Raw genomic sequence first — 24327 nt, 5'->3', positions numbered from 1 at the left:
CTGTATTCATTGCAGCATTATTTACACAGCCAAGATCTGGAAGCAACCTAAGTGTCCACTGATAGACGAATGAATAAAGAAGATGTGATATACATATATATACAATGGAATATTATTCTACTATTTAAAGAGAACGAAATTTTGTCATTTGCGACAACATGGATGGACCTAGAGGGTATTATGCTAAGTGAAATAAGTCAGACAGAGAAAGACAATTACCATACAACTTCCCTTATATGTGGAATGTAAAAAAACAAAACAAACGAGTAAATAAAACATAAACAGACTCACAGATACAGAAAACAAACTGGTGGTTGCCAGAAGGGGGAGGGGTTGGAGGATGGGCAAAATAGATGAGGGGGACTAAGAGGGACAAACTTCTCGTTAAAAACTAAGTTCCGGGGATGTAAGCTACAGCATAGAAAGAATATAGTCAATAATATTGTAATATCTTTGCTTGGTGACGGATGGCAACTAGACTTATCCTGGTGATCATTTCATAATGTATATAAACTTCGAATCACTATATTAGCCCTGAAACTAATATGATATTGTATGTCAATTATACTTTAATAAAAATAAATAAAGTAAATAAACATAATCATAAAAATAAGTAAAGCAAGCAAGCCTAGGGGTAAGAAATGCTCCCCGGGACGTAGGCAGTTCTTCGGGGCTGCTTAACGCCCTTTCCCTGCTGTGCTGGAGGACATTGCGCCTGCCTCTGCCCGCACTTTCGAGCCCAAAGATGAGGGGGCCGCTTTGAGGGTTCACAAGGACCTGGCTCCCATCCCTCGGCCCAGAGACTTGCTTATGTCACTGTCGCCCGGAGCCTGGGGAGGGGGAGAAGCGGAGGGTAAGTCGTGCCCGCCCCTGAAATGTCAGCCGCCCTGCGATTGGCTACAAGGACTCCGCCCAGCCGCGGATTGGTCATCGCTGAGGGCTTGAAAGGTGGCTGAGAGCGTCGCACACCTCAGACGGACAGTGGTTCGGATCCGACAGCTTGTCGGGCGAGCCCGAGACGCGCCCCCAGCCCACCATGGCCCGGCTGTTCCGGGCATCCTGCCTTCTCTCCCTGCTCCTGGCCGGCTTCGTGCCGCCGAGCCGGGGACAGGAGAAGTCGAAGGTGAGTGAGCCTCCGGGTGGGGGCCGGGGGAATGAACATAGCCCCCAGGAGTCCATCTCTCGATGGCGAGGCACCCCTCTTCCCGGGCTCCCCTCCAGAAGGGCAACACCTAGGGGCGGGGACGCCCTTAACTCGGGTTGCCTCCCTCTCTGCTGCCGGGACCCCCGCCCCTGGACCGTCGGTCTCTTAGCAGTTGCATCTGTGGGAGCCCTGGCTGCCCTGGGTGGGCAGAATGAACAGGGGAGGAAGGTCCTTCTCCCTGAGTTCACGCTTTCCCCCCAATGGCTACCTCAGGGTCGCCTTGCTACATCCATGCCACGTCTGTCCCTGAGCTACTCCCCTCCTGTAGCGCCTGAAGCGCGTGGGGTCGAGGAAAAAGGCCTAGAGATTTGGCGCCTGGTTGGCTGCAGAGGTTCCCAGGGAGACTGGCAGGCAAGGAGAATGCGCAGAGTGGTCCCGGTCTTGAAGAATTGCCGCGGGGCCTCTTCTAGCGCAAGAATGATGCAGGTGGAAATGCTCCCTTGGATTCTAGGGCATTGGTGGAAGAGGCAGAGGTCTGTGAGAGAAAGAGCTTTGGGTTGGCAGTGCAGAACACCCAGCACCCTGACTAGATCCCCAATCCTTTCTGGGCCTGAGTTTCTCCATCTGCAGGCGGTGGGGGTGGGGCAGGGACATAATGAAGCTGACGATTTCAGAGGGGATGCTTGAGAAGGTGCAACATGTATACGCTGTTCTCTGAAGGGTTTTCTGTTCTGGGGCTGCCTCACTACCCCCTACCCACTGCCCATATTGGCTTGAGCAAACCTGGTAGTTGGAGAAAACTGGGGACTGCCAGCTTAGAAGGAGAAGCAGAATTCTCCTGAGCCTCAGTCTATCCTCAGCAGACTGTGTGACCCTTGGCTAGGGTGGGGATGCTGAGGCCAGGAGGAGGGGTGACCCAGCATGCTTATCTCCTTGGACCCTATATGCCAAGGTGGGCCCCGTAGACCTCTCCTCTTTCCCAGAGTGGGGAGGCAGAAGGCAGGCATAGGGATAGACCCAAAGAGAGATTTCTGCTCCAGCCTCCCAACACACATGACACACACGCACGCACACACACAGACCATGCTTGTGTAAGCTCAAGAAGAAGGTTTGAGCTTTTGTGTTTCTAAAATCCTCTGGGTCTTTATTCTAAGATCTTTTGACTCAATGATTCTGTTTCCAAAATCCTGTCTACTGCTCAGGAAACCCATTCCAAGTGCTGAATCCCTTCTGTCTGTTTCAATCTTCCATCCTGTTTTCAGCCTAAATCCCATTCAGTCTGCCCTCCTTGGAGTCAGCCTAGAGACTGAATGGCTATGAAGCCACTTCCTCCAAGTCTCCTCCTTTGCATCCAGCTTTGTATATAATTTCCAACTCGGAAGGCATTTTCCAGGGTAGGGATGAGGCTGAGTTTCAAGATTGGGATACAGGGTAGAGGTGGGGGTAGACCATGGACAGGCCAGTACCATAGAGTCAGTCCTATATCCCCAGTTTGGGGACAGCCAGAGAAAGCAAGATTAGGCACTGCCTCAAAAAGGCTGGAGGTAAGAACATGGACCCCATGAATAACTCATCATAGCTGTATGTTCTCTGTAGAACTCAAGTGGGATGGATAGATTCAGAGAGAACAGGATGGGTCTGGTCTCGAAGAGTCCTTAGGGTGAGGTGCAATCATATCAGATGCAACCAGCTAGGACTTGTTGGCTAATGACAGTCTGGGCATGTGCATCTCTCCTCCCAGGTCCTTAGAGAGTTGAGATGTCATAGCCCTGGGTTCTAGGACTCAACCACTTACCTTACTTCCAACTCCTGGGCCAAGGGATGGGGTAGGGGGCATGTGGAGAATGGGATGGACAAAAGGTGACAGCCCCAGAGGGATGTTTGCCTCCTCCCAATTCAAGGGAGGGGCTAGGGGACAAAGGGAATCCTTTCCTTGCTGTGTCACCTCTCCAGTCCAGCTTACAGCTGCTGAGGCTCCCTGTTTTTGCTGTACGAAAGGATTTTGCAGAAGCGGGAGAGAGTAACAACTGCTGACGTGCACGGGATCCTAGTAACCGCTGGTTTCTAGGTGACTAAACCAGGCAGAGAGAATCATGGAACCACAGGCTGACAGTCAGAGCTGAAGGGCCCTTAAGACAGCACTGAATCCGATTCCATCTCACAATGGAAGAGCTGGAACCCCACAGAAGGGAAAGGAGTGGTCACACAGTCAGAGGCAGGGCCAGGCCCAGAACTCAGGTCTCCTGCCCCAAGTCCGGTTCTCCTTGCGCACCCTCGCACTGATGGGAATGGTAAGATGGGAGAGGAGAAAGACACAGACCAGCCGCCCAAGCCCATGGGGCCCTGGCTGAGGCCCCTCTCTAACTCTCAAGCCGTCAGAACTCTCCTGTCTTGTCCAACTGTGGGAGGACTGAGGCACGCTCGCTGCCTCTCCGCCCCACCTCCTCTGGCCTCACTATGTAAGGTGCCGGGCTCTGGAACTCCACGGGCCCAGAAGAGGGAAGGGGGCTCACGTAAGGACTGGGCTGCAGTGCTCAGTGGTGAGTGCAGGCTATGGCTTCCCCCACCAGAAGCCACCCTCTGACCTCCATCCGTCTCAACCCACAGCACAGGCCTCACTGGCCCCAGCAGAAAGTGTAGAGGCTTTGTCACTGGTCCCTCCTCGTGGAGACACCCTGCCCGGTCTGCCTCATTTTCTTCATACTAGCTGGGGAACGTTGGGGCCCATTTCCCTAGATGCAGGCAGAATAATCACCAGCCCTCGATGTGGGGATTTCTTTCCAAAAGGCTTTCAAGGCTGTTTGATGTGCCAATAGATTCTCACAGCCATTTTGGCAGGCAAGTGGTATTCTCCCTGCCTGTCAGCAGGCAGAGGCTCAGAGAGCGAAAGTGACTTGCCCAGGGCCACACAGCCAGCAAAAACTAAAACTTAATGAGAGATTCCTCTTGCCCTACTCCAGCCCTGAAACTGTGCCCAGAAGCTGATCTTCCTCTTGTTTACAAGCTTCCATTATGAGGCCAATTTCCTGGCTTTTCCCCTCTCCCTTTCCCAGAGTTCATTTTTGGATCAGGCTGGAGTGGAGGCGGCGGGGGGGGCGGGCAGAGAGGCCTCACCTTCCAGCTGCTAGACCTCTGTGGCCAGCTGGGGTGTGTTTGTCGTGACCTGGTTGTTGGTATTTTGACGTGGAACTGACCACAGCTGCGGCCGAGGAGGCCCAGGGGCTGGAGGAATGTTGATCTTAGGTCCCAGGCCTGCTTCCAGCACCCACCAAAAGTCACAAGGCATGGAATATTAGACTCATGTAAAGCAAGGAATTTGCCCCAAAGCCAAGAAGAGAGCTTGAAGCTGTCAGGGACTGGCTTGGTGGAGGGAGCCTAGCTTCACCTGGCTCAGCAGGCCTGCAGTGGTATCTTCAAGACAGAGGCCATTTTTCTACACCCTCCTGGGGCCACACCGTGCTAGCCCAGATGGCTCCTTTCACCCACTTGGGCCCAGGTACCTCACCTCAACAGCCAGTCTTCCAGGACTGATGGGAGGAGAGGGCATGAACTTGCTTCTCTAACCCTAACCACCTGTCTCTGTCTCCGGATCTTTAATATTCGTTTGCACTCGATTTGTTTATTGTCTTTCCACCTCTGGTAGGATGCCAGGGCCAGAAAGGACCTCAGCAATCACCTGATGCCATGGTTGCCAGCTTTTTCCTCTCCCCTCACAACCGGTCCGCCCGCTGATTGTGTGATTGATACAATGGCACCCTTTCAAGAGTAGACCCAGATTTTTGTAGTCTGTGCCAAAAACTGTAGCAATGAGATAGGAGTAGAGTGGAGACAAATGCAGTATCCCGCTTGCTGGCAGGAGCCCCATTGCCTCCTCTCCCACTGAACGTGACACTGTTGAGCCATCAAGGTTCAGAACAGCTGATCCAGTTCAAGGTTCTGAGCTCATAAATGAAGAAACTGAGGCCCTGAGAAGAGAAAGGGCTGGTCCAAGACCACACAGGGAGTTCACGGCAGAGCTGGACACGGAATCCTGGCCCCCTGTCCTGCAGTCCATTGTACGCCGTCCCTACTTGTTCTGGAGGTTGACTGGAGCAGCAGTAGGGCAAAGAGGAAGGTATAACAGTCATCGAAGCCACGGCTCCCTTACAGAGAACATCTAATGTGTGCCAGGCACTGTTGCTTTACCCTTCCCATCGCATGCAGTCCTCGCAGAGGCCTTTCCTCAGCCCGGGCTCCTATCCCCCTTCCCTGTGTTATGACAACAGTCTCAGCTTCCAGCCCTCCAGATCGAGAACTTCAGAACCACCACTCTCCACTCTGCTGCTGCCTCCTCTCGGTTCAGGTCTTCCTTCACAACGGTCGAGTTCAGGACCTTGTCATCACTTGCCTGCCTTATGGCAACAGCCACCCAACCAGTCTCCACCAGCCCATGCAATGATGCAACCACCAGCATCAGGGTAGTCCCCCTCGGAGCCTGGTAAATGTTTATAAATTGACATGTAACGCAGAAGTAATGATCACAGTAAGTAATTCTCCAGGGTCACATGGTGCTCACCAGCTTAGTAAGTGTTTTCAGCATCATTATCTTGTACAAGGAATTAGGAGCATTCTCTAGTCCAGTTCCAATTCTTAGAGTGGTCTCGGGCAAGTCAAGACCACTTGGGTAAGTCAGTTCCACCTCTCCCTGTTGAGATCTTTCATTATCTTGAAAAGGGTGATGTCCAAGTTTCCTTCCAGCTCTAATGGCTCCCTTGTGCTGATCTTCTTCTGTTCCAGACGGACTGCCATGCTGGCGTGAGTGGCACCATCTATGAGTATGGAGCCCTTACCATCGATGGGGAAGAGTACATCCCTTTTAAGCAGTATGCAGGCAAATACATCCTCTTTGTCAACGTGGCCAGCTACTGAGGCTTGACAGGCCAGTACGTTGGTAAGTGCCCACTCCCCCGCCCCCTGCTTTATTTGGGGCTGTTTCTGCCAGTTGGGCACATTTTAATCACAAGAGCTTTTTTGGTGCAAGGGGGAACGGGTGACAATGATCATGAGATTCCAAGCCCTGTATCCCAATTCTACTGTGTTCCATGGGTTTATGAAGATAATTATATAAGCCTGAGGTCTGATCATCTTTGGACATGTTCTAGAAGATTCCCAGTTGCCCTTCTTCATCCCTGGGCACCTCAACTGCCCTCAAAGCAGAAAGATGGAGGAGATTGGGTTTGTGCTTGGTTGTGTTTGTGTCCTGTCCTCTCATTGGAGTAAGAAATGGTAGCTTTAGCTTGCTGAGAATTTCTCATCTGCCCTCAGCCCCATCTGCCTTAGTGTTTCTCTTGGCTCTCATCTGGAAAGCAGGCAATGGGCCTGAGGCCCCAGAGTGTGTGTTAGTGGCAGAACTGAGCTTTTCACTCAGGTTTCGTGATCGCTAGTATCCTCACTCCTTTCTCCCTAGCTGGGGCAGAGTAAAGAGCCTGAGGGAACAAGCAGGTCAAAGGCCTCTGACAGTATCCACAGGAAAATGTTTTGGGACTGAGCACAGTCCGCTGGTGGGCACTGTGGGGAGCCGAGGGCAATCTGGCCCTGAACGTTCCACCTGGCAACTACAGGCAAATTCCTGGAAGTGGAATGACAATATGCTGGATGGCCCACTGGGCAGTGAGGGCTCTCTCTGGCCCCTGGAATAGAGCAGAGTGCGTCTGTGCGAGATGGGCTGGGTGGAGGCACTGCACAAGAGGCCACGAGGTGCTGAGGGAACTGGGGAGCTGGGCCAGGGCCTCCATGGATTCCTGAATCCCTAGAGTATGGGAAGGTTGTGAGGGCCCCGTCCCGCCCCATTGCCACACTCACTGGGGGATCTTGGGCAGGTGCCTCCCCTGCTGGGCCTCAGTGATTTCAGCTGCACAGCAGGTGAGCAGGTAGAGTGGGACGGCTGTGACAGGGCTCCTCGCCAGGCTACCCCTGTTTCTGCTCTCTCCCTGGCCCAGAACTGAATGCACTACAGGAAGAGTTTGCACCATTTGGTCTGGTCATTCTGGGCTTCCCCAGCAACCAATTCGGAAAACAGGAACCAGGAGAGAACTCGGAGATCCCACTCACCCTCAAGTGAGTGCTCACTCAGCGTCCTGAGAAACCTCCTCTGGCACAGCCACCCTGTGTCCCAGCCCAGGCTCCGGCTTCTCCTGCACTGGCCCCGGCTCGGGATGGACATTCCTCAGCCACCAAGAACTACTCTCCCCTTCCAGGACCCCCAATTAGTGGAATGAGTGGAGGAGGGGACAGGAAAGGGAGAGGGACAAGGATAGCTGGCTGTGAGTGCACGATGGGGGCGGAGGAGTGTAGCTGGGGGGCAGGGGTGACTGAGAAGGCAGCAAATGGGAAAAAGATGACTGCAGACCTGCATCACGCCTATGCCCATTCAGTAGTCACTGGCTCCCACTGTGGGATAAAATCCAGATTCCCAATGCCCCTCCCTGTTGTGTGCCTTCCTCTCATTTCTGAGCCCTGTGCCCCTCTCCTTGGGACCCACATAACATTCCTTGTAGGTATGTCCGGCCAGGTGGCGGCTTTGTCCCCAATTTCCAACTCTTTGAGAAAGGGGATGTGAACGGGGAGAAAGAGCAGAAGTTCTACACATTCCTGAAGGTAAGTGCACAGCCACCTCTGTAGGATCCCCTGTGCCTGGTGACGCTGGCTCTGGATAGGGCTGCAGCCGCTCCCGGCTCCAGCCCACATGGAGACAAGGCCTGTGCCACCCTCCCCTGCTCCTGGGCCCTTGGGGAATTTCTTAATATCCGACTATTGTTCCAACCAGAGGGCTCTGCAGATCGAAGGATCTCATCAGCCCATTTTATACCTGAGGCCCAGGCAGGGACCCAGACGGAAGAAGCCAAAGGTCTCACAATGTGCCATAGCTGGTTCTGGGACTCAGTTTTCTAACTCCCAACTGGTGCTCTTTTCTCAGGGCCAAGCCGTTCTCCTACCCCCAGGAAGGCCTGGGGAGGACGCAGGTGGGAGGGGGAGGGCAGGAGGGGCCCCAAGCAGGGTTGACGCTATTCTCATTCCTGCTGCAGAATGCCTGTCCCCCGACCTCGGAGCTCCTGGGCTCACCTGACCGCCTCTTCTGGGAACCCATGAAGATCCATGACATCCGCTGGAACTTTGAGAAGTTCCTGGTGGGGCCAGACGGCAAACCCATCATGCGCTGGTACCACCGGACCACGGTCAACACCGTCAAGATGGACATACTGGCCTACATGAGGCGGGAGGCGGCCTTGGCGGCCAGGGGGAAGTAACTGAGGCCCGCCCCACCCCATGTCCACCATGCAAGGGCTGGGGAGGGACTCTTTCAGGAAGGAATCCATGTCTCTAAGCACACCACACTCCCACCATAAACCCCTTACTATTACACAAGGCCTCAGCCCGACACAAACATGTGCATACAACTGTGTCTGTTCTGCTGTGCGTGTGGCTGTTGGCACACACACCTACAGGTGTGTGCACATGTGTCTACAGCCACATGTCTACCTGTGTGAATTCCCAGGAATGTGTACCATCTGTGTGCCCACAGCTGTGTACTGTGGAGAGCGCTAGAGAATAACTCCCCTTTCTCTCCAGTTCTCTGTTCCAATGATAACAATTCACTTTCAGCTGAGCCCAAAGGAAAAACCAGCTCTCGACTCATTGTTCTGCTCTAAACTGGACCTCAGCCTTGGGACATCTCCCACTGCCTCTAAATACTACGAGTGAAGTGCCCAGAAGTGTCTGGGTCTATCACACTGCCCAACCTCCCTCCTCTCCATTGTGCAGCCTCTCTCCTTCCTGAAGGGCCCTCCTGAGCCCCAACCCCACCCCATAGTGCTCCGAGAGCAGCCAAGGCAGATGTGAGAGCAAGGGCTACATTCCCCATGTCAGGGGTGGCATCTCCATGATGGAGGGGCCCGAAGCCCTGGTGGGCGGACCTCCCCAGAGCCTGTCTGAAGGGCCAGCCCTTAGTGCATTCAGGCTGAAGCCCCCAGGCAGGGACGCCACCCCCGCTCCTTTGGGGGACATGCCCTCTCCCCTCACCCTGGCCCATGGCATTAGACTCACCCCTGTCTGCCCAGTAAAGGCCTTTCTGCAGCAGCTCAGTCTCCTGTGATGCTTCCTCAATGGGGCCGCCCCAGCTGGAGGGGAGGTGGGGAAGTGGAGAGAAGAAAAGAAATGAAGGGGGGCTGGTGTGGTGGCACAGCGGTTGGGTTCGCACATCCTGCTTTGGCAGCCCGGGGTCCGCCAGTTCGGACCCCAGGTGTGGACCTAAACACCGCTTGTGAAGCCATGCTGTGGTAGGCATCCCACATAAAATAGAGGAAGATGGGCACAGATGTTAGCTCAGGGCCAGTCTTCCTCAGCAAAAAGAGGAGGATTGGTGGCAGATGTTAGCTCAGGGCTAATCTTCCTCAAAAAACATATATATAAAAAAAGAAAAGAAAAGAAATGGAGTACTTCCAGCCCCTGCTTTTTGGTTCCTATCTGGGCCCACGCTGCTTCTCTAACTCAGCATTTGGGGTTTATAAAACCAGTTCACATCTACTCTCATTCCCTCCCACAATTCTCTATGGCACCTGGGGCTGAGATGGGGCGTTGCATTTGACAGGTGAGGAAACTGAGCCTCATGGATGGCCCAGGCCTTGCCCAGTGCCTCCTGATGGGGGAGGGGCAGGACTGGAATTTACTCAGGGCGCCTCTCAGCCCAGGCCCCTTTGATGCCCCTTGCTCAGGGAGGCTCTGGGCAGGGCCCCGGCGGATTATCTGTCAAGAGTAATGGCGAGGCTCTGGGGACTGGGGGGCTGGGGGCACCGAGGGAGGGGACCGGGGAAGTAGCCCTCTGAGTGACCGGGAGGGGAACATTAGCAGGGGCATGAAAGAACACCAGTCAGAGAATGTTGATCATCAACTTGGATTTATGTCCAAGATTCGTGCAAACAGCTGTCCAGGGACAGACACCCTAGTCCGGGCCTCTGGCACCACAAGCCTCCAGCTGCAGGGCCAAGGGCTTGGCAGCTTCAGGCTGGGCCCCTCAGCGGATGTGGCTGGCATGGCCTTCATCCAAGGCTGCAGTGGCGCTGGCAAGGCTGTGGTGGGCAGAGGTGGAGGGCTCTGCAGCAGACTGTTCTCTTCTGCTCCCGGAGGCAAACATGCTCTTCCCGCAGCCATTCATAGAAGGGAAGGGATGGGTGTGGGGCAGGTCCTGCCACTACAGAGCTTAAAGCAAAAGTATACACAGACATGAAATGAACATGGTCCCCAGAGGGGCTGGAACCACTTCTGGGGAAGTTTTGAAAGGAAGGGGTCTCGGCTGCATCCCACTCTTGAAACTGATGTCCCCCGGCGGCTTCCGCAAAGGATGGCAGGTCGAAGCAGGATGAGGCCTCTCTCCGCTCACTTGGTGGCAGGGTAGTGAGTTTTTCCCGGGCACTCCAAACAAGGGGCCCAAACGGAAGCCTTCCGGGTGGAGCCTCTGCAGTCCGTCAACAGTTCAGGGCAGGGCCAGGGCACAAGCTGGCCACCCATCTGTCTCAGCCTCCGGTCTGGCTGCGGCCCTGGCCACACAGAGCACGTGGCCTCTAGTTTTTCAGTAATCTGAGATCAGCTGGCTCTGCAGGATGGAGATGGAGCCCAAGTGACGCAACCTGGTCTCACTGAGGCCTCTCACGGTCATTTTTTGTGGACTCTAAATAAACAAAAATTTTGAATGCTTAAAGATTATGTGCTACACTAGGTTTCAAAGTCCTATGGAAACCAATATAGTAACAGTGAAAATAAGAGCTAGAGTTACTGGGTGTTAGCAAGTCCTAGGGCCCAGGCTAAGTGCCTCAGGTCCATCTGTCAACCAATCCTCGCTCAGCCCTATGAAGCGGGCAGATGATTAACCCTCCATGGAGGAGGAAGCCAGGGCACAGAGAGGTTTTAAAAATCTGGCCCAAAGTCCCAGATCTAGGAAGTGCTGGAGCCTAGCCAGTCTGTCTCCAGATCCCAGAAGTGGAGCAGTTCTGGGGGAGGGGACAGTCCTGTCCACTTGGCGACCCTCTGCCGCTCATCAAAGCAGCCTCCAAGGGGCTGCACAGAACCTCTAGGACTCTACAGAGAACCATTAGGAAATGACTGAGCAGCTGGGTCCTTCCTCCCCACCACTAAACCCTCCAGACCACACTCCCACAAGTCACCCTGCAGCCTCTGCTCGCACACCTTCTGGAAGCGGCACTCTACGTCCTGGCCGAGCCGGCGCTGTTTCTGCACAGCTGCGACCCTCAGAAAGCTCCTCTTCGTGCTGAGATGGGCTCGACCTCTGCATCGCTCCCACCCACTGGTTACCTTTCTGTTCCCAGAAGCCCACAGGCAAGGCAGTGCCTTCTGCCCAACGAGAGCCTTGCAGAAAGTAGTCACTAAGGGCCAGAGTCTTCTCATGACTAGTGAATACAGCCCCATCCCTTCAACTGTTTATGGTGGGCACCATGGCCAGAGGGAGCTTTTCAAAATGCAAAGTTAATCTGTCATGCTGCTCTTTAAAAGGCCTTTAAAAATGTCCAAGGAGTGGTCATCATCCTTAAGCCCCCTGCCACAGTCAGCAAGGCCCTGCCTGGCCTGGACCCCCCCACCTCCCGACCCTGCCTTGCCTGTCTCTCCTTCCCCACCTTGTTCTCGGCTCCAGCCACAGTTGCCTTCTCTTGATCCCCATTCGGCCAGAATTCTTCCCTCCCTCCCACCAAGGCCTTTGTATGTCATTTCTCTGCAAGAACATCTTCCACTCCTTCCTCTTCACCGAGTGAATGCCACTCCCTCTGCGGGTCTCCACGCCAAGGTCATTGCTCCCCGTCTAGGTCAGCTTCCTCGGTTATCTCCTCTGACAGACACCTGCTCTTCTTCCTTCCGGGTGCTTGAGTGCAGTATGCCTGCTGGTGTGACTCTTTTGTATTCATTTCTGCCTCACTCTCTAGACAGGAAGCTCCATCAGGACAGGGACCACACCTGCTTCTGCTCTCTCGGCTCCCCCAGCCCTCAGCCCAGCTCCTGGCATTCAGACACTAAGTTACAATGAATGAATGAATGGTTTCGATCCCCTCACCCTGGAGGTACTGTCCCTTTCCTCTCAACACTGTTTCAGAAAGCTGGGCCTCTCCTCCACCAAACTCAGAATGTAGCAACACCATTCCCCAACTGGGGCGATCCTGGCAGATAAGAAGTTATCTCCCCCAGGGGAAGACAAGACCCAGTCCGAGAGATCAGGATCACCTGGTTCCGTAGGCCTGGCTGTGGGCGAGTCCATCACTTGGGAGCTCTGATTGTGCATCCCTCCACAGGCCGGCCGCCAGGTGTATTCTGGCTGCAACAAAACTGGGGCTTAGTGATCAATAACCACACTCGAAAATGAGAATAGCAGCTACTGTGCCAGAAGAGCACTAAATACATACTAATCAAGTATAACTGAATCCTCTCCCCAACAACCCAGATTGCTACCCCCATTTTACAGGTAAGGAAACTGAGGCTCTGCGGGGTTAAGTAACTTGTTGAAGGCCATCCAGCTAGGAAAGTGGCCAAGCTTCAATCTGAGTTCAGGTCTCTATAATCCCAGAGCCAATCTCCTAAGCCCCACACTATACTCCAGTGTTTAAAGAAGATGTGTGCAAGGAATGGTCATGGGGGAGAAGCTGGAAGAGGCCAATAGGAGCTGCGGTCATCGTCCAGGTGATGTGGCAGACGGATTGGAGAGGATGCGACAGGTGACGGCAGCTCTTTGAAGAATGATAAGCAAGGAAAAGAAAAGCAAGCAAAAAAAGAGAAGAGAAAAGAAAAGGAAAGGAAGCTGAAATGGAAAAGAGAAGAAGAGGCAGGGGAGAGAATGCATGGCGAGGATCTGGTACCTGGTCACAGGTGGGGCTATGAAATAAAGTTGAACCCAAACTCATCATGACCCCCTGGCCTGGCTAGCTGGAGGGAGCCCTTCCCGCCCAACTCTCTTCCTCAGCCTTTCCTGTCTACACCGGTGACCCTGAGCCCAAGCTTGGGCTGCAGTGTCCTGCCCCTGGGATGGCAGGGTGGGCCCCAACATCTGCCGTGCACTGCACCGCTGTTCAGGAAGGAGCCGAGGATGCAGTTTCTGCCCCCTCACTTGACCCTGCCCTCTGGAAAGAGTCTGAAGTGGCCTCTGTGTGTATCCCAGAGTGAAGGAGGGGCCAGACTCACCAGATGAAAGAGGCGTGAGTTGGGGAGTGGGGGCGGGTGCTCCATGGCCATGGGGGGTGGGGGGTAGCGGATCTGGGACCAGTCGTCAAAGCCGTGGTGTGGCATCCTGGCTGGTAAGGGCGGGTACATATAGGGGTAGGCCCCGCAGACGTGCTCCGGGTGGGGCTCCACGTGGTAGCGCTCTGCCGAGGCCTGCAAGAAAGGCTGACGTCTGGCTCCGGCCTGTGACAGGCTGCACAGGCCATCCCCAGTGACACCCATCGCATCTCCCATTCTCTATTTGGAACTTAGTTCTCTGAAGGCAGGGACATGGGCACAGTGGCTGGTACACGGGGACAGAATATCAAGTGACGAGAGCTAACGTGCCATGAGCACTTACTCTGTACCAAGTGCTAAGTGCTCTCCCTGCACCCCCATCCGTGAGTGGGCCCCTGAGCAAGCGCGACCCCCCATCAGACTGCAGACCCTGAAGAAGGCGAGACGAGGTGAGTGCTGCGCGTCTCTCAGGCCTCCTCACCTTCGCTTTCCTCTTCTGCTGTTTGAGGGCTTCTTTCGCCTTTTCTTCATCTTTGAATGCTTTTAGCTGAGAGGAGGAGGGAGGGAGAGAAGGCTGTTGGCACAGGTGCTTCCTGGCCAGGCCTGGACCCAGGGCCTAACCAGCCTGGAGGGCTGACTGCTGATGCACACGGCCACCAGCCTGGGGTGTCCTGCCTGCCCAGCCCCGGGGAAGGGCCTGTGGGGCATGCACAGCGCAGGCTGGGGGCTGCAGGTAAGGGCTGAACCCAGGTCAGGAGGGCTCCCGGGAGCTTCTGTGCTTCAAAAACAGGATTACTATCTCTTAGTTCCCCGTCTGCGAGAAAGTGGGCGCCTCGGGGCCAATTCCTAAATTTGCTCTTTAAGGCATCAAAACTGAAAGGGGGCAGGGTTTGCTGAGCTACACAGAAGTCCGGTGGCAGAGCTGGAAGAACCAGTGAGTGTCCTGACATGCAGTCTTACCAGGGACCCTCCAGTCCATGCCCCATCCCATGAGGACAGGCCAGTTGCCTCTTGGCAGGTCCAGCTGCTCTCACCTGGGCGTTTGACATGGTGACCTGGGCCTGCAGCTTCTCCACCTTCTTCTTCAGCTCTTCCTTCTCCTCGTTCATCCGCTCTCGATCGCTGCGCTCCCTCTGGAAATCCTCCTCAAAGATCTTCACCTGGAGGCGAAGGCGGGGTGAAGTGAGCGAGGAGGGGCAGTTCTGAGTCGGGGCTCGGAACCGGGCCTGCTGCTGGGAGTCACTGCGGTCAGAGCTGGTGTGACCCCGTCTCGACGTCACGGTGCGGAGGGGAATGGGTGCACCCCCCCGCCCCGCTCCCTACCCACAACTTCTAAAAGAGTACTTCTGGGTCCATCTAGTTTACTTTCCGGGATTCAAAATAGGGCTTTATTTGAATAAAGGATGCATGGGGGAAAAAATGTCGAAAGTCACCCACCAGTCCAATCCTTTCATTCTGTTAAGGCCCACAGAGAGGCAGGGGCCACAAGCCCAGAGTGTGGGTGGAGACTGGAGCTCAGGTCTCTCTAGTACCTACTAGTCTCCCTTGTTAACAGAGAAAGAGCAGGCTTCAGGCCCAGAGCCTTCAATGGGCAAAGGCACTTGGCCAGAATTTGTGAGCACCCTTCCATCTTCATTGTATTGTTGTTGTAAATAGTTGTCATCTATTTATTATAGCAATGCTGTCTTCCATTTACTCCAGCAAAAGTTTTCTTTACAATGATTTTTTTTTTTTTGAAGATGATTAGCCCTGAGCTAACATCTGCTGCCAATCCTCCTCTTTTTTGCTGAGGAAGACTGGCCCTGAGCTAACAGCTGTGCCTATCTTCCTCTTAAAATGTATTTTTAAAATACTGGTACATGATAGCCCAGTTGGGGCATAGAGATGGCTAAATCATAAAGGTGGTAGAGGAATGACCTAGTTAGGGATACACTGCTGGAAAGGATAGACCCATAACCAGACAGGGGTCCTGGCCAATGGCCAGAGCATGGAGTACTAACTACAGCTCCCACCGAGCACCTCTGCTCTGGCCTCCTGCCCCAGCCTCACCTGCTGTTTCAGCAATTCGTTCTGCGTGACCAGCTCCTGTTTCCTCAGGAGGGCTGCGGCTCCTTCCGGGCTCCCAAATGCAGCCGATGGAGATGATGGGGAGGCCTGGATGCTCAGTGCTTCCTCCAGCGCCTGGGAATAGGAAGAGAGGAGGCGGGCCCATCAGCAGATGCCCGTGAAGTCAGGCCCCATTGAAGGGGTCATGCTCAGTGACCCCCCCTCCTGATAATAATGATAATAATAACCACCACCCAGTACTATTTAATAAATGCAACCCTGTTTATTAACACTCGACACACATCATTTTACCAAATCCTCTCCCCAGTCCCATGAAGAAAAGACTATGATCATCACCCCCATTTTACAGATGTGAAAATTGAGGTTCGGAGACCTGAAGTGATTTGTCCAAAGTCACACAGCTAGTAACCGGCAAACCAGGGATTCAGACTTAGCATGCACTCTTAACCAGCAGCCTAAACTAGAGTCCGCACGTAGAAGGGAGAACCTCCCCTTCCTTGAGCAGGTGTGGCTCAATTCTTAGCACCAGACCTAGAAAGAATATTAAGTCCTCTGGGGGAAGCTTCAGTGTCCCCGACAGCTGCCCTGCCCTGAGGTTCTGAAGCTTCCGTGGGACTCTTCGGTTTGAGCAGCCCGTTCCCACGAGCCAACCCTTCCAGCCTCAACTCTTCTGTAGACTAGATTTTAATTTCAACTGATTTAATATTTTACCTTTCTAACCCTGAAAGTGGGCTGAAACATCACCAAACAACACTTTGAAAAAAAAAAAGAAAAACTCCCTCCCATTCTACAGGCTCACAAAATCCTTCCCTCTGTGTAAAGTGTCCTCACATCGTCTTAAAAGGGTTCCAATAACTGGCTCTCTCTCTCCACCCTGTGAACCTGTTACTCAGGAACTTTGGAACACCTCTCAGGACTGGTCACCTGCATCACCGCCTGGACTCCAGCCCGCTGGACGGCAGGGCCTCTGCCCGCCATGCGTCAGCACTGCCCACAGTGTCCCCTCGGACAGTGGGGAGACACAGGAAATGCTTCTCAACTTGGTCCTGGGCCTCTGCTTGGTCTCCTTGACTCCCCCAGCTCAGGACAGACCATTCTTTTCTCTGAGAACAGGTCCCAGGGGCCCCAGCCTTGGTATAATCAATGTTTATCAAACACCAAAACCAAACACTGGGCCAGTGAATGCAAACCCAGGACAGAGCCGCAGAAGCAGAGTGAGGAGGCGGCAGGCAAGGCAGACAGACAGGACGGGGGAAAGGCTGAGTCACAGACGACAGCTCCTCCAGGCCTCCGGGAAATGCTGCCTTTCAAGCTCCCTCCTGTCAGCTGGCTCCCTTAACCCCTGCCCTGGAAGGTGGGCAGGGCTAGAATGATTCCAACCAGGGTTCAGATAGCAAAACTGAGGCCCAGAGAGGTTACAATGGCTAAGTGGGGACTACAACCAGGCCCCAGCCCTGGTCTGGCCCACTGCCACTGGCCGTGGCTCAGAGCACTGCTCTACCCAGCCTCCACTCCGGGCGCCCATCTCCCTGGGTCCCATTTCTCAAGGGCAGGAACCCTTCAGCCTGTGCTCATCCACTGCCTCCAGTGAGTATTTCCTGAACACGTGCTGGGTGCCAGGCACCAGGCGTGGGGCCAGGTGCTGGCGGTACGTGCCCCGGGGAAGACGTGCGCCTCCCCCCACCGGACGGGAAGACAGAAGGTTAAATAAGTCATCCCGAGAAAATGCGGGAAGGGTACGAAAGAAGATGCTGGTGCTTTGGGCGCATAGAAAAGGGTGACCTGAAGGAGACCCAGGGAAGGCTCGCCGGGGAAGTGGTGTTAAAGCTAAACCTGGACGGTGAGAGGAAACAGCACGTCCCAGGGCTGGCGGCTCAGCATGTGGGGAGGGAAAGGCAGAGGCGGTGAAGCACAAGGCCACACAGAGGCCCTCAGTGCCCGCACCCTGACCCAGGGGTTGCCCATCTTGAGCTAAGGGTGGGGGACCCTGGAGATGGGATGGGCATTGTGGCTGGGCTCAGGGAAGCCCTGCCCGCCCACTGGACTGGGGCCAAGGCCCCCACCTTGTTGAGACGCTGGATCTCCTTTTCCTGGTACTCCCGCTGCCGGGTGAGCGGGCTCAGCTGATCCTGCAGGTACTTGACCTTCTGGCGCAGCTCCTTGGCCTCTGCTGTCAGCTGCTCCTTGTCTGTCTGCAGGGAACACAGGGTTGGTGAGCAGGAGCCTCTCCAGGAGGCTCAGACTCCCCGCACTACCTGCCCCCACCCCCAGCCATGCCTCCTTTCGCTGCCACTCTCAGCAGTCCCCACAATGCTCACTCGCAAGGCACGGTGGCTGAGAGCAGTAACGCCCAGACCGTCCTGTCCTCCAAGAGGCGGCTGGTGGAGTGAAAGGCCCTGGTCCTCACACCGCCTCCTCCACCAGGGAGCTGAGACCTCGGGCACTGTCACAGCCATCTCTGGTCTAAGTTTACCTATCTGCCATAGGTCATGGGGTCTCAACAGGAGTCATGGATGGACTTTGGGTCTGTGAGCCCCAAAAATGAATGCAAAATTTTGTCTGTGCAATTTTCGAGAGAGAAAAGCCGAGAGTTTCTACCAGATTCACACAGGGGGCTTCTGTGACCTACAGGAAGTGACAAACCATGGAGAATCTCTAAAGAACCTGTCAGCTCTTACAGTCTCTGAGCCTAGAGGAGGGAAGGCACTCAAAGAAACAAACACTGCATAAGGAGAAAGTGTCCCTCCACAGAGAAACAAAGTTCTGTGAGGTTAAAAGAAAGAACACTAGAGCTGAGAAGAAACCAGGGAGGGCTTCAAGGTGGAAGCACTGCTCCCACACCACTATGGAACAATCAGGGCTTCTTCAGTGCAAGGGCCTCAGCTGGAATGCCCTTTAGAGAGCACCAAGTCCTAGCCCCTTTAGACAACCAGAAAGGAATGTTCAGAGAGGGGAGGTGACTTCCCCAAGGCCACACAGTGACCTGGGGCTAGAACCCAGGTCTCCTAATTCCAGTGCTCTCTCTCTCCCCCTGCAAGTCCAAGGAAGTGTTTAAAACAGGGGACGGCAGTCAGACTGCTGAGGACAGCCTTGGTCAGGACTTGTGGGAGTTGTTCTGGACTCCCCACTTGAGAGGCTCCAGATGGCCTCTACCGCCACATGTCCTGTGTCCTCGTCTGCAGGGCCATGCTCTGTCTTGACACGTCCCACCTCTGCCCCAGCTGAGAGGGAGGAGCTGTCAGATTCCAGGGACTTGTCTCGCCTACTGGTAGGAGCCAGGGGAAGGGACCAAAGAGCCGAGGTCCGGCTGCGAGTCACAGGGTGTGATGCACACGAGAGAAAAGACAGGCAGTGTCCTTCCCAGCACACATCTTCAGGGTGAGGAGTGGCCACCGAGCAGGCTGGCCACTGAGTTAAGGCTCCCGGGTGGCACATGCCAACAGGAGGGGACTCTGAAATGTTCATGAAATTTCAACCCACGGTGAAAACGTCCATTTCTAAGTTTGGCAAAGGCAGCCCGTGTCCAGTTCCCACGAAGCAGAAGACATGTCGACATAAATAAAACCTCCCGAGAGTCTGGGGCCAGATGACCTTTCCTCTTTAAGCTGCAACATGACACCTGCCTTGGCTGCTATCAGTCATACGCATGACAAATCAGAGGCTCCTTCTTCAGGGGACCTATTCCTGGAGCCCCCAGGCTGAACCGGGTCCCCCTTATGCCCTCTCCCTGGTCCCCGTCACCTCCTGCATGGTACCTCTACATATACTTCTGCTTGTTTGCGGCTGTAATTAGTTGTTTAGTGTTTCTTCCCCCTCAACGGTGGGCTGGACTGTTGACCAGAGTCTCTGCCCAGCACAGCAGCGAGTGCACCATCTGCTGAACCAGGACTAGACAAATGAATACAGGAAGCTTTGTCTGATATGTTAGCCCCTCCCGCACAAACGCCCGTCACTACTGCAAACATCCAGCAGCACCGCCCCCATGAGGGTAATCCAGCAGGCCTGCCTGCATCTCTCCTGTATTCTGTGCTTCTCTGCACAGTCCCCTGGTCCATAACATTTTAACTCAACCAAAAGCTCTTCTCTAGGAAAACAAGAAAAAAGGAAAAGCAACAGCTAATCCAATCTCCTCAATTTTCAGATGGGAAACTGAGGCACAGGGAAGGAAAGTGCTTTTGCCTACAGCCACACAGCCCTCTAGCATGGGAGCCTGACTCCCACCCCCGGCTTGTTCACTCCACTGAGCTCCCCACTAATGCGGAGGGCAGGGCAGGCCTCCCGCGCTGAACCTCAGGGACCAGCAGCCACACTTGCCTCCTCCATTTCAATCTTGGACTTGGCCAGGAGGAGCTTGCGGTCAAAGTCGCGCTGCTTCTGCTCCCGCTCGGCCTCCAGGTCAGTCACCTGCTTCTGCAGGTCCGCCAGCTTCTGGCGCAGCTCAGTGATCTGGGTTCAGAGGCAGAGAGAAGGAGTGTGTGAGAGCAGGGGCTACCATCCACGGTGCGAAGCTGCCGGGGAGGAAACAGCAAGCAGGAGCCTGCGGATGTCCCCAGAGCGCAGCCGAGAGCCACGGTTCAGGCTTGAGTTTTCAGAACCCCCACGTTACCTTCTGCTCGTACTGCTGCTTCATGGACCGGAAATGCTGGTCCCATTGCTTGTTCACTTCCAGCAGCTGTGGGGCGAGACGGGGGTAGCAGGAGATAAGCAGAGAAGCCACGAGGAGAGTCAACTCCACATGGACCAGCTTCCCAAGGTGCGTGCAGTGTGTGCCAAAGGTGGCTGCAGACGCTGCCTCAATCCTTCGCTTCTCAAAGACACAACGTTCCTCAAAGCAATTCACCTTTACCAACCGCCACATTGTATCCCTGCCAGGAAAGTGAGACTAATACCAAGACACAGAAACAGTACACAATTATGGAACACACACTTCTTCAGAGGGCAATTTGGGACTATGGATTAAAACTTCAGGGACCAGCCCTGTGGCATAGTGGTCAAGTTCGGCACATTCCACTTTGGCAGCCCAGGTTCGTGGGTTCTGATCCTGGGTGCAGACCTATGCCACTCGTCAGCCATGCTGTGGCAACAACCCACATATAAAGTGGAGGAAGACTGGCACAGATGTTAGCTCAGGGCTAATCTTCCTCAGCAAAAAAAATAAACAAATAATAAAACTTCAAGTTCACATTTTCTTCAACCCAATAATTCCACTCTGAAAATGTAACCAAAAGAAGTACTTGCACAATTGTGCAAATATATATGTACAAGGCTGACCATCTCGGCAATGTCTGTATTACAAAAAAAGTCCGGAGGAGAACCTAAGCATAGGAGCTGGGTTAAAGGCATCGTGGGACAAACAGAAAATGGAGCACTGTGCAGCTATTAAGAAAATCAAGCAACTAATACATTGCCTTGTTTCTAAGACGACACTAACTATCTGCCATACTCTTATTGTAACAATTCCTCCAGGAAGAAAAACAATCCTACATCATTAAATACATAAAACCATGGGAAAGGGTATCCTAATTTCAGAAACATTAACATATGATAAAGAGTGCTCAGAATTCAAAGAATATAGTACATGTTTAACATATAAACAACTATCCTCAAAGATATGGTTAATTTTAAAGAAAGAAGAGTGGTCATCTGCAATGCAGTACATACCATTTTTTCTGCTTATTTTTAAAAACAGATTATACATTAGTAAGTACACAGAAGAAACTGAGGAATATGCAATGAACTGTTAGTAGCTGTGGTCATCTCTAGGAGGTGACATTCTCGATCTTTCTATCATGAGCATTACGTTACTTTTGTAATCAGAAAAAATACCTACAGCAAAACAAAAAGAAAACTACAATGAATATGCACGTAGACAAAAGACTAAAGGAGGTCTGACTGCCCACTGTGCCGGGGGACCAGGCCCATAGGAAGGCCCAGGGACCTGGAGAAGGACCTGAGCCGGTGGAGAGCAGGGGCCGAGAGAGCAGACGGGAACTGGGCTTCCACCTCCCGTCTGGGAATACAGGCCTGGGGGTGGGAGACGGAGGAGGAACACGCACGAGGCACAAGGAACAGCCTCAACTTCTGACGACTTCCAGCCGGTTAGAAGCAGTGCTGCAAGAAGGCTCGGATCCTCTCGTTCTCTGACAGTCCCTCCCTGAACCAGCTGTGTGGTGACAGATGAATGCCAAGCCCCCACTCCTGATGCTGAAACTTGCCTACTTTATCCACCATGCAGGACTTCCCACGGAGCCTTCCTAAAGGACCTTCCTGCCAACAACTCCAAGCCGTGCCCCAAATGCCGCCTCCTTAGAGTGACCCCTGTGGGCAGGGGGACTGATCAAGAAACAAGAGCCTGGGACAAGGCAGCAGGTCTTCCCCATGGGCAGATGGCTCGGAGGTCACCATGGCAACTCTCCATAGTGGCTGGGACCAGCCAGGCAGCCAGGGAGGGCCTTTATCTTGCTGGTTCCAGGAGGGCAGAGGGGTCTTCCCAGACCACCGCCTCCTCCTCCCGCCACCTACCTCAGTGCGCTGCTGCTCCAGCATCTTCACCTTCTTCTCAGCTGCACCCAAGGCCCCCATCTCTGGGGTCTTACTTGCTGTCACACTAGCCTGGGGAGAAACACAAAGGGGCCTTCAGCAAAGCCTCAAATAATTCCCTCACCCACTTTGTGCTCCTCCAAGGCCCCTCACCCCTAAGACCTAGCCCTTGTCTCCCACCTCTCTATCCTTCCACCCACCAGGACACTGCCACACACCCAGCCATAACTAAGCCCCCTTCAGGAAGTCTATCAAAATCATTACTCCCCCTCCCTGACCCACAGTGGCTGCCAGACCCTGCCCCCCTCCTCCCCTCCCCACGGCCACTTCTTTCCCTGCTCAGGCTGTGTCTCCAAGGCACTGCCCACTACCCTCCCCTCCCCCAAAAGAAATCAGCTCCAAATCCTGTGACCTGGAAGGCAAGAGTTATATGTTTTTTAACATCTCATAAAATGTTTATTTTAAAAATGTTTTTAGGGGCCGGTCTGATGGCGTAGTGGTTAAGTTTGCATGCTCTGCTTCAGTGGCCCAGGGTTCACAGGTTTGGATGCTGGGCATGGACTTAACACTGCTCATAAAGCTATGCTGTGGTGGCATCCCACATACAAAATAGGGGAAGATTGGCACAGATGTTAGCTCAGGGCCAATCTTCCTCACCAAAAAAAAAAGTTTTTAGAAAGATACAAAAATAAAGATGTCTGTCTACGTGTGATGGGTACCCATACATGTACTTCCTAGCTCTGTCCTCTGAGAGGGCCCAAAGCAGTGACACTTCAGGAGCAATGAGCACACCTTGTGCCCAAATCTTGGTTTCTAAATGCCATTCTATAACAAAAAGAAACAGGGCTCCCTGGAGAAGTGGTTAATTCCAGGGCTGGAGCAGGGAAAATAGAAGGCAAGTTCGGAGCATCTTAAGGTGCCTGAAAGTAAAGAAGTACTCAATAACAATACTAAGAAGAAGGGCATGTCAAACGGGCACAGGAGACAGCTTGAAAGAGCTTCTTACGGCCAAAGGTGGAACAATTTGAACAAGAAAATAAATCACGATAATACTGGATTATAACCCAAAGAATAAAATAAATATCCTTGAGTCCACACTGGTAGAAAGGAATAGTTAAATAACAAATAAATGGGGGAGAAGGGACGACTCTCCCTCACAGAAGAATTCTAGGTAGCGAATGAAGAAAGAACGAGGGAAATACAAAATCGCACTAGAATGCTATGGTAATCATAATTGCAACAGGTGCAGTCCACGAACGGATGCTAAAATAAGAGAGCCGAAGTTTAAGAAGAAACAGGATTTTCACACAGTCTCAAAGTTCCTCCTCAAAAGTAAATATTTATTAATTACAAAGGGAAAATTAGTCACTTGTGGTAGAGAAATCTGACAGACATCCCCTTAACCGAGTGACGGAGGCTGACAGTAATAAGACACGCTGACCTCACACGCCCCCGACAGGACGCACTGCGAAGCGCGCTGTCACTCCTGTGTCGTCCTGCCCGAATCCAGAACCTCAGTCGAATCATGAGAAAACACCAGATAAACCCAAACAGAGGGACATTCTACAAAGTACCCAGCCAGTATAACTAAAGAGTGTCAAGCTCCTGAAAGGCAAGGAATACCTGGGGACTGTCACAGACAGGAGGAGACTAGAGCAACGTGACCACTGAATGCGGTGTGGGCGCCAGGACTGGATCCTGGGGCAGGAAAAGGACATGAGTGGAAGCCTGGTGAGAGCTGAACGAAGCCTGCAGCTGCGGGCAGGGTGTTGTGCTGGCGTTCACTCCCAGATTTTGATCACCGATCAGGTAAGATGATAAGGGGGTAGGGATGTGGGAACTCGCTGGACTGTTCTGGCAACTCTTTCGTAAGTCTAAAGTTATCTCAAAACAAAAAGTTCTAAGTTTTTTCTTTAAAAAATAGGAAGGGCTGCTTTGAAACAGCAGAACAAGGCTAGGAGCCCAGAAGTTGAGCCCCAGCTCCACCTCCAAGGCCCTGCATGATGTAGGTCGAGACCCACACCCTCTCTGGGCCTCGGGACAAGGAGAAGATCAAACAGGGTGGGCTCTGAAGGCCCTGACCTCTGATACCCTGGGGGACTGTCAGCACTTGTCCTGGGGTCGCTGTCCACATTTTCTATTCCTTCCTTCCAGTCCACACTCCCCTGTGGCTTGGGGTGGGGCCTGGGGACAGAGCTTGTGAGGCTCAAGCGCCCCCTACAGGCTGAGGTCTGTAAGCACACCACAGACCCAGGGAGTGAGGGGAGCGGCTGGGGGAGCCCCCCACGGACCATCGCCTCCTTTAAGACAGGCGAGAGATGGGCCTG

The 24327-nt window shown here is 53.5% G+C and overlaps 2 protein-coding genes across 15 annotated transcripts in view; one reads left to right on the top strand and one right to left on the bottom strand.

The window, feature by feature from the left end:
• The first annotated feature begins 682 nt into the window (after window positions 1–682).
• Window positions 683–9259, top strand: GPX3 (glutathione peroxidase 3). The gene is made up of 5 exons (XM_008517210.2): window positions 683–1123; window positions 5921–6074; window positions 7123–7240; window positions 7681–7780; window positions 8209–9259. The coding sequence occupies exons 1-5, from the start codon at window positions 1037–1039 to the stop codon at window positions 8428–8430; spliced, it is 681 nt and encodes a 226-aa protein (XP_008515432.2). The 5' UTR covers window positions 683–1036; the 3' UTR covers window positions 8431–9259.
• Window positions 9260–10057: 798 nt separating this feature from the next.
• The window catches only part of TNIP1 (TNFAIP3 interacting protein 1), a 51088-nt gene continuing 36818 nt past the window's right edge, over window positions 10058–24327 (bottom strand). For 3 of the 14 annotated variants that reach the window (XM_008517213.2, XM_008517211.2, XM_008517216.2), the window contains 10 exons: window positions 21983–22072; window positions 20067–20132; window positions 19775–19906; window positions 17524–17652; window positions 15443–15574; window positions 14428–14553; window positions 13875–13940; window positions 13358–13549; window positions 12407–12497; window positions 10058–10847 (listed from right to left, as the gene is read on the bottom strand). In XM_008517213.2, coding sequence (XP_008515435.1) covers window positions 10813–10847; window positions 12407–12497; window positions 13358–13549; window positions 13875–13940; window positions 14428–14553; window positions 15443–15574; window positions 17524–17652; window positions 19775–19906; window positions 20067–20132; window positions 21983–22072 — 1059 coding nt within the window. In that variant the 3' untranslated portion in view covers window positions 10058–10812. Of the gene's footprint in view, window positions 10848–12406; window positions 12498–13357; window positions 13550–13874; window positions 13941–14427; window positions 14554–15442; window positions 15575–17523; window positions 17653–19770; window positions 19907–20066; window positions 20133–21982; window positions 22073–24327 lie in introns of all 14 variants that reach the window. The other 11 variants (XM_070570419.1, XM_008517214.2, XM_070570423.1 and 8 more) reach the window with 5 other exon arrangements.

The sequence above is a fragment of the Equus przewalskii genome, chromosome 13 (genome assembly GCF_037783145.1).
Source record: "Equus przewalskii isolate Varuska chromosome 13, EquPr2, whole genome shotgun sequence".
NCBI classification, from domain to species: domain Eukaryota; kingdom Metazoa; phylum Chordata; class Mammalia; order Perissodactyla; family Equidae; genus Equus; species Equus przewalskii.
The sequence above is the reverse complement of the archived record's forward strand: the minus strand, read 5'-3'. Positions and strand labels throughout refer to the sequence as shown.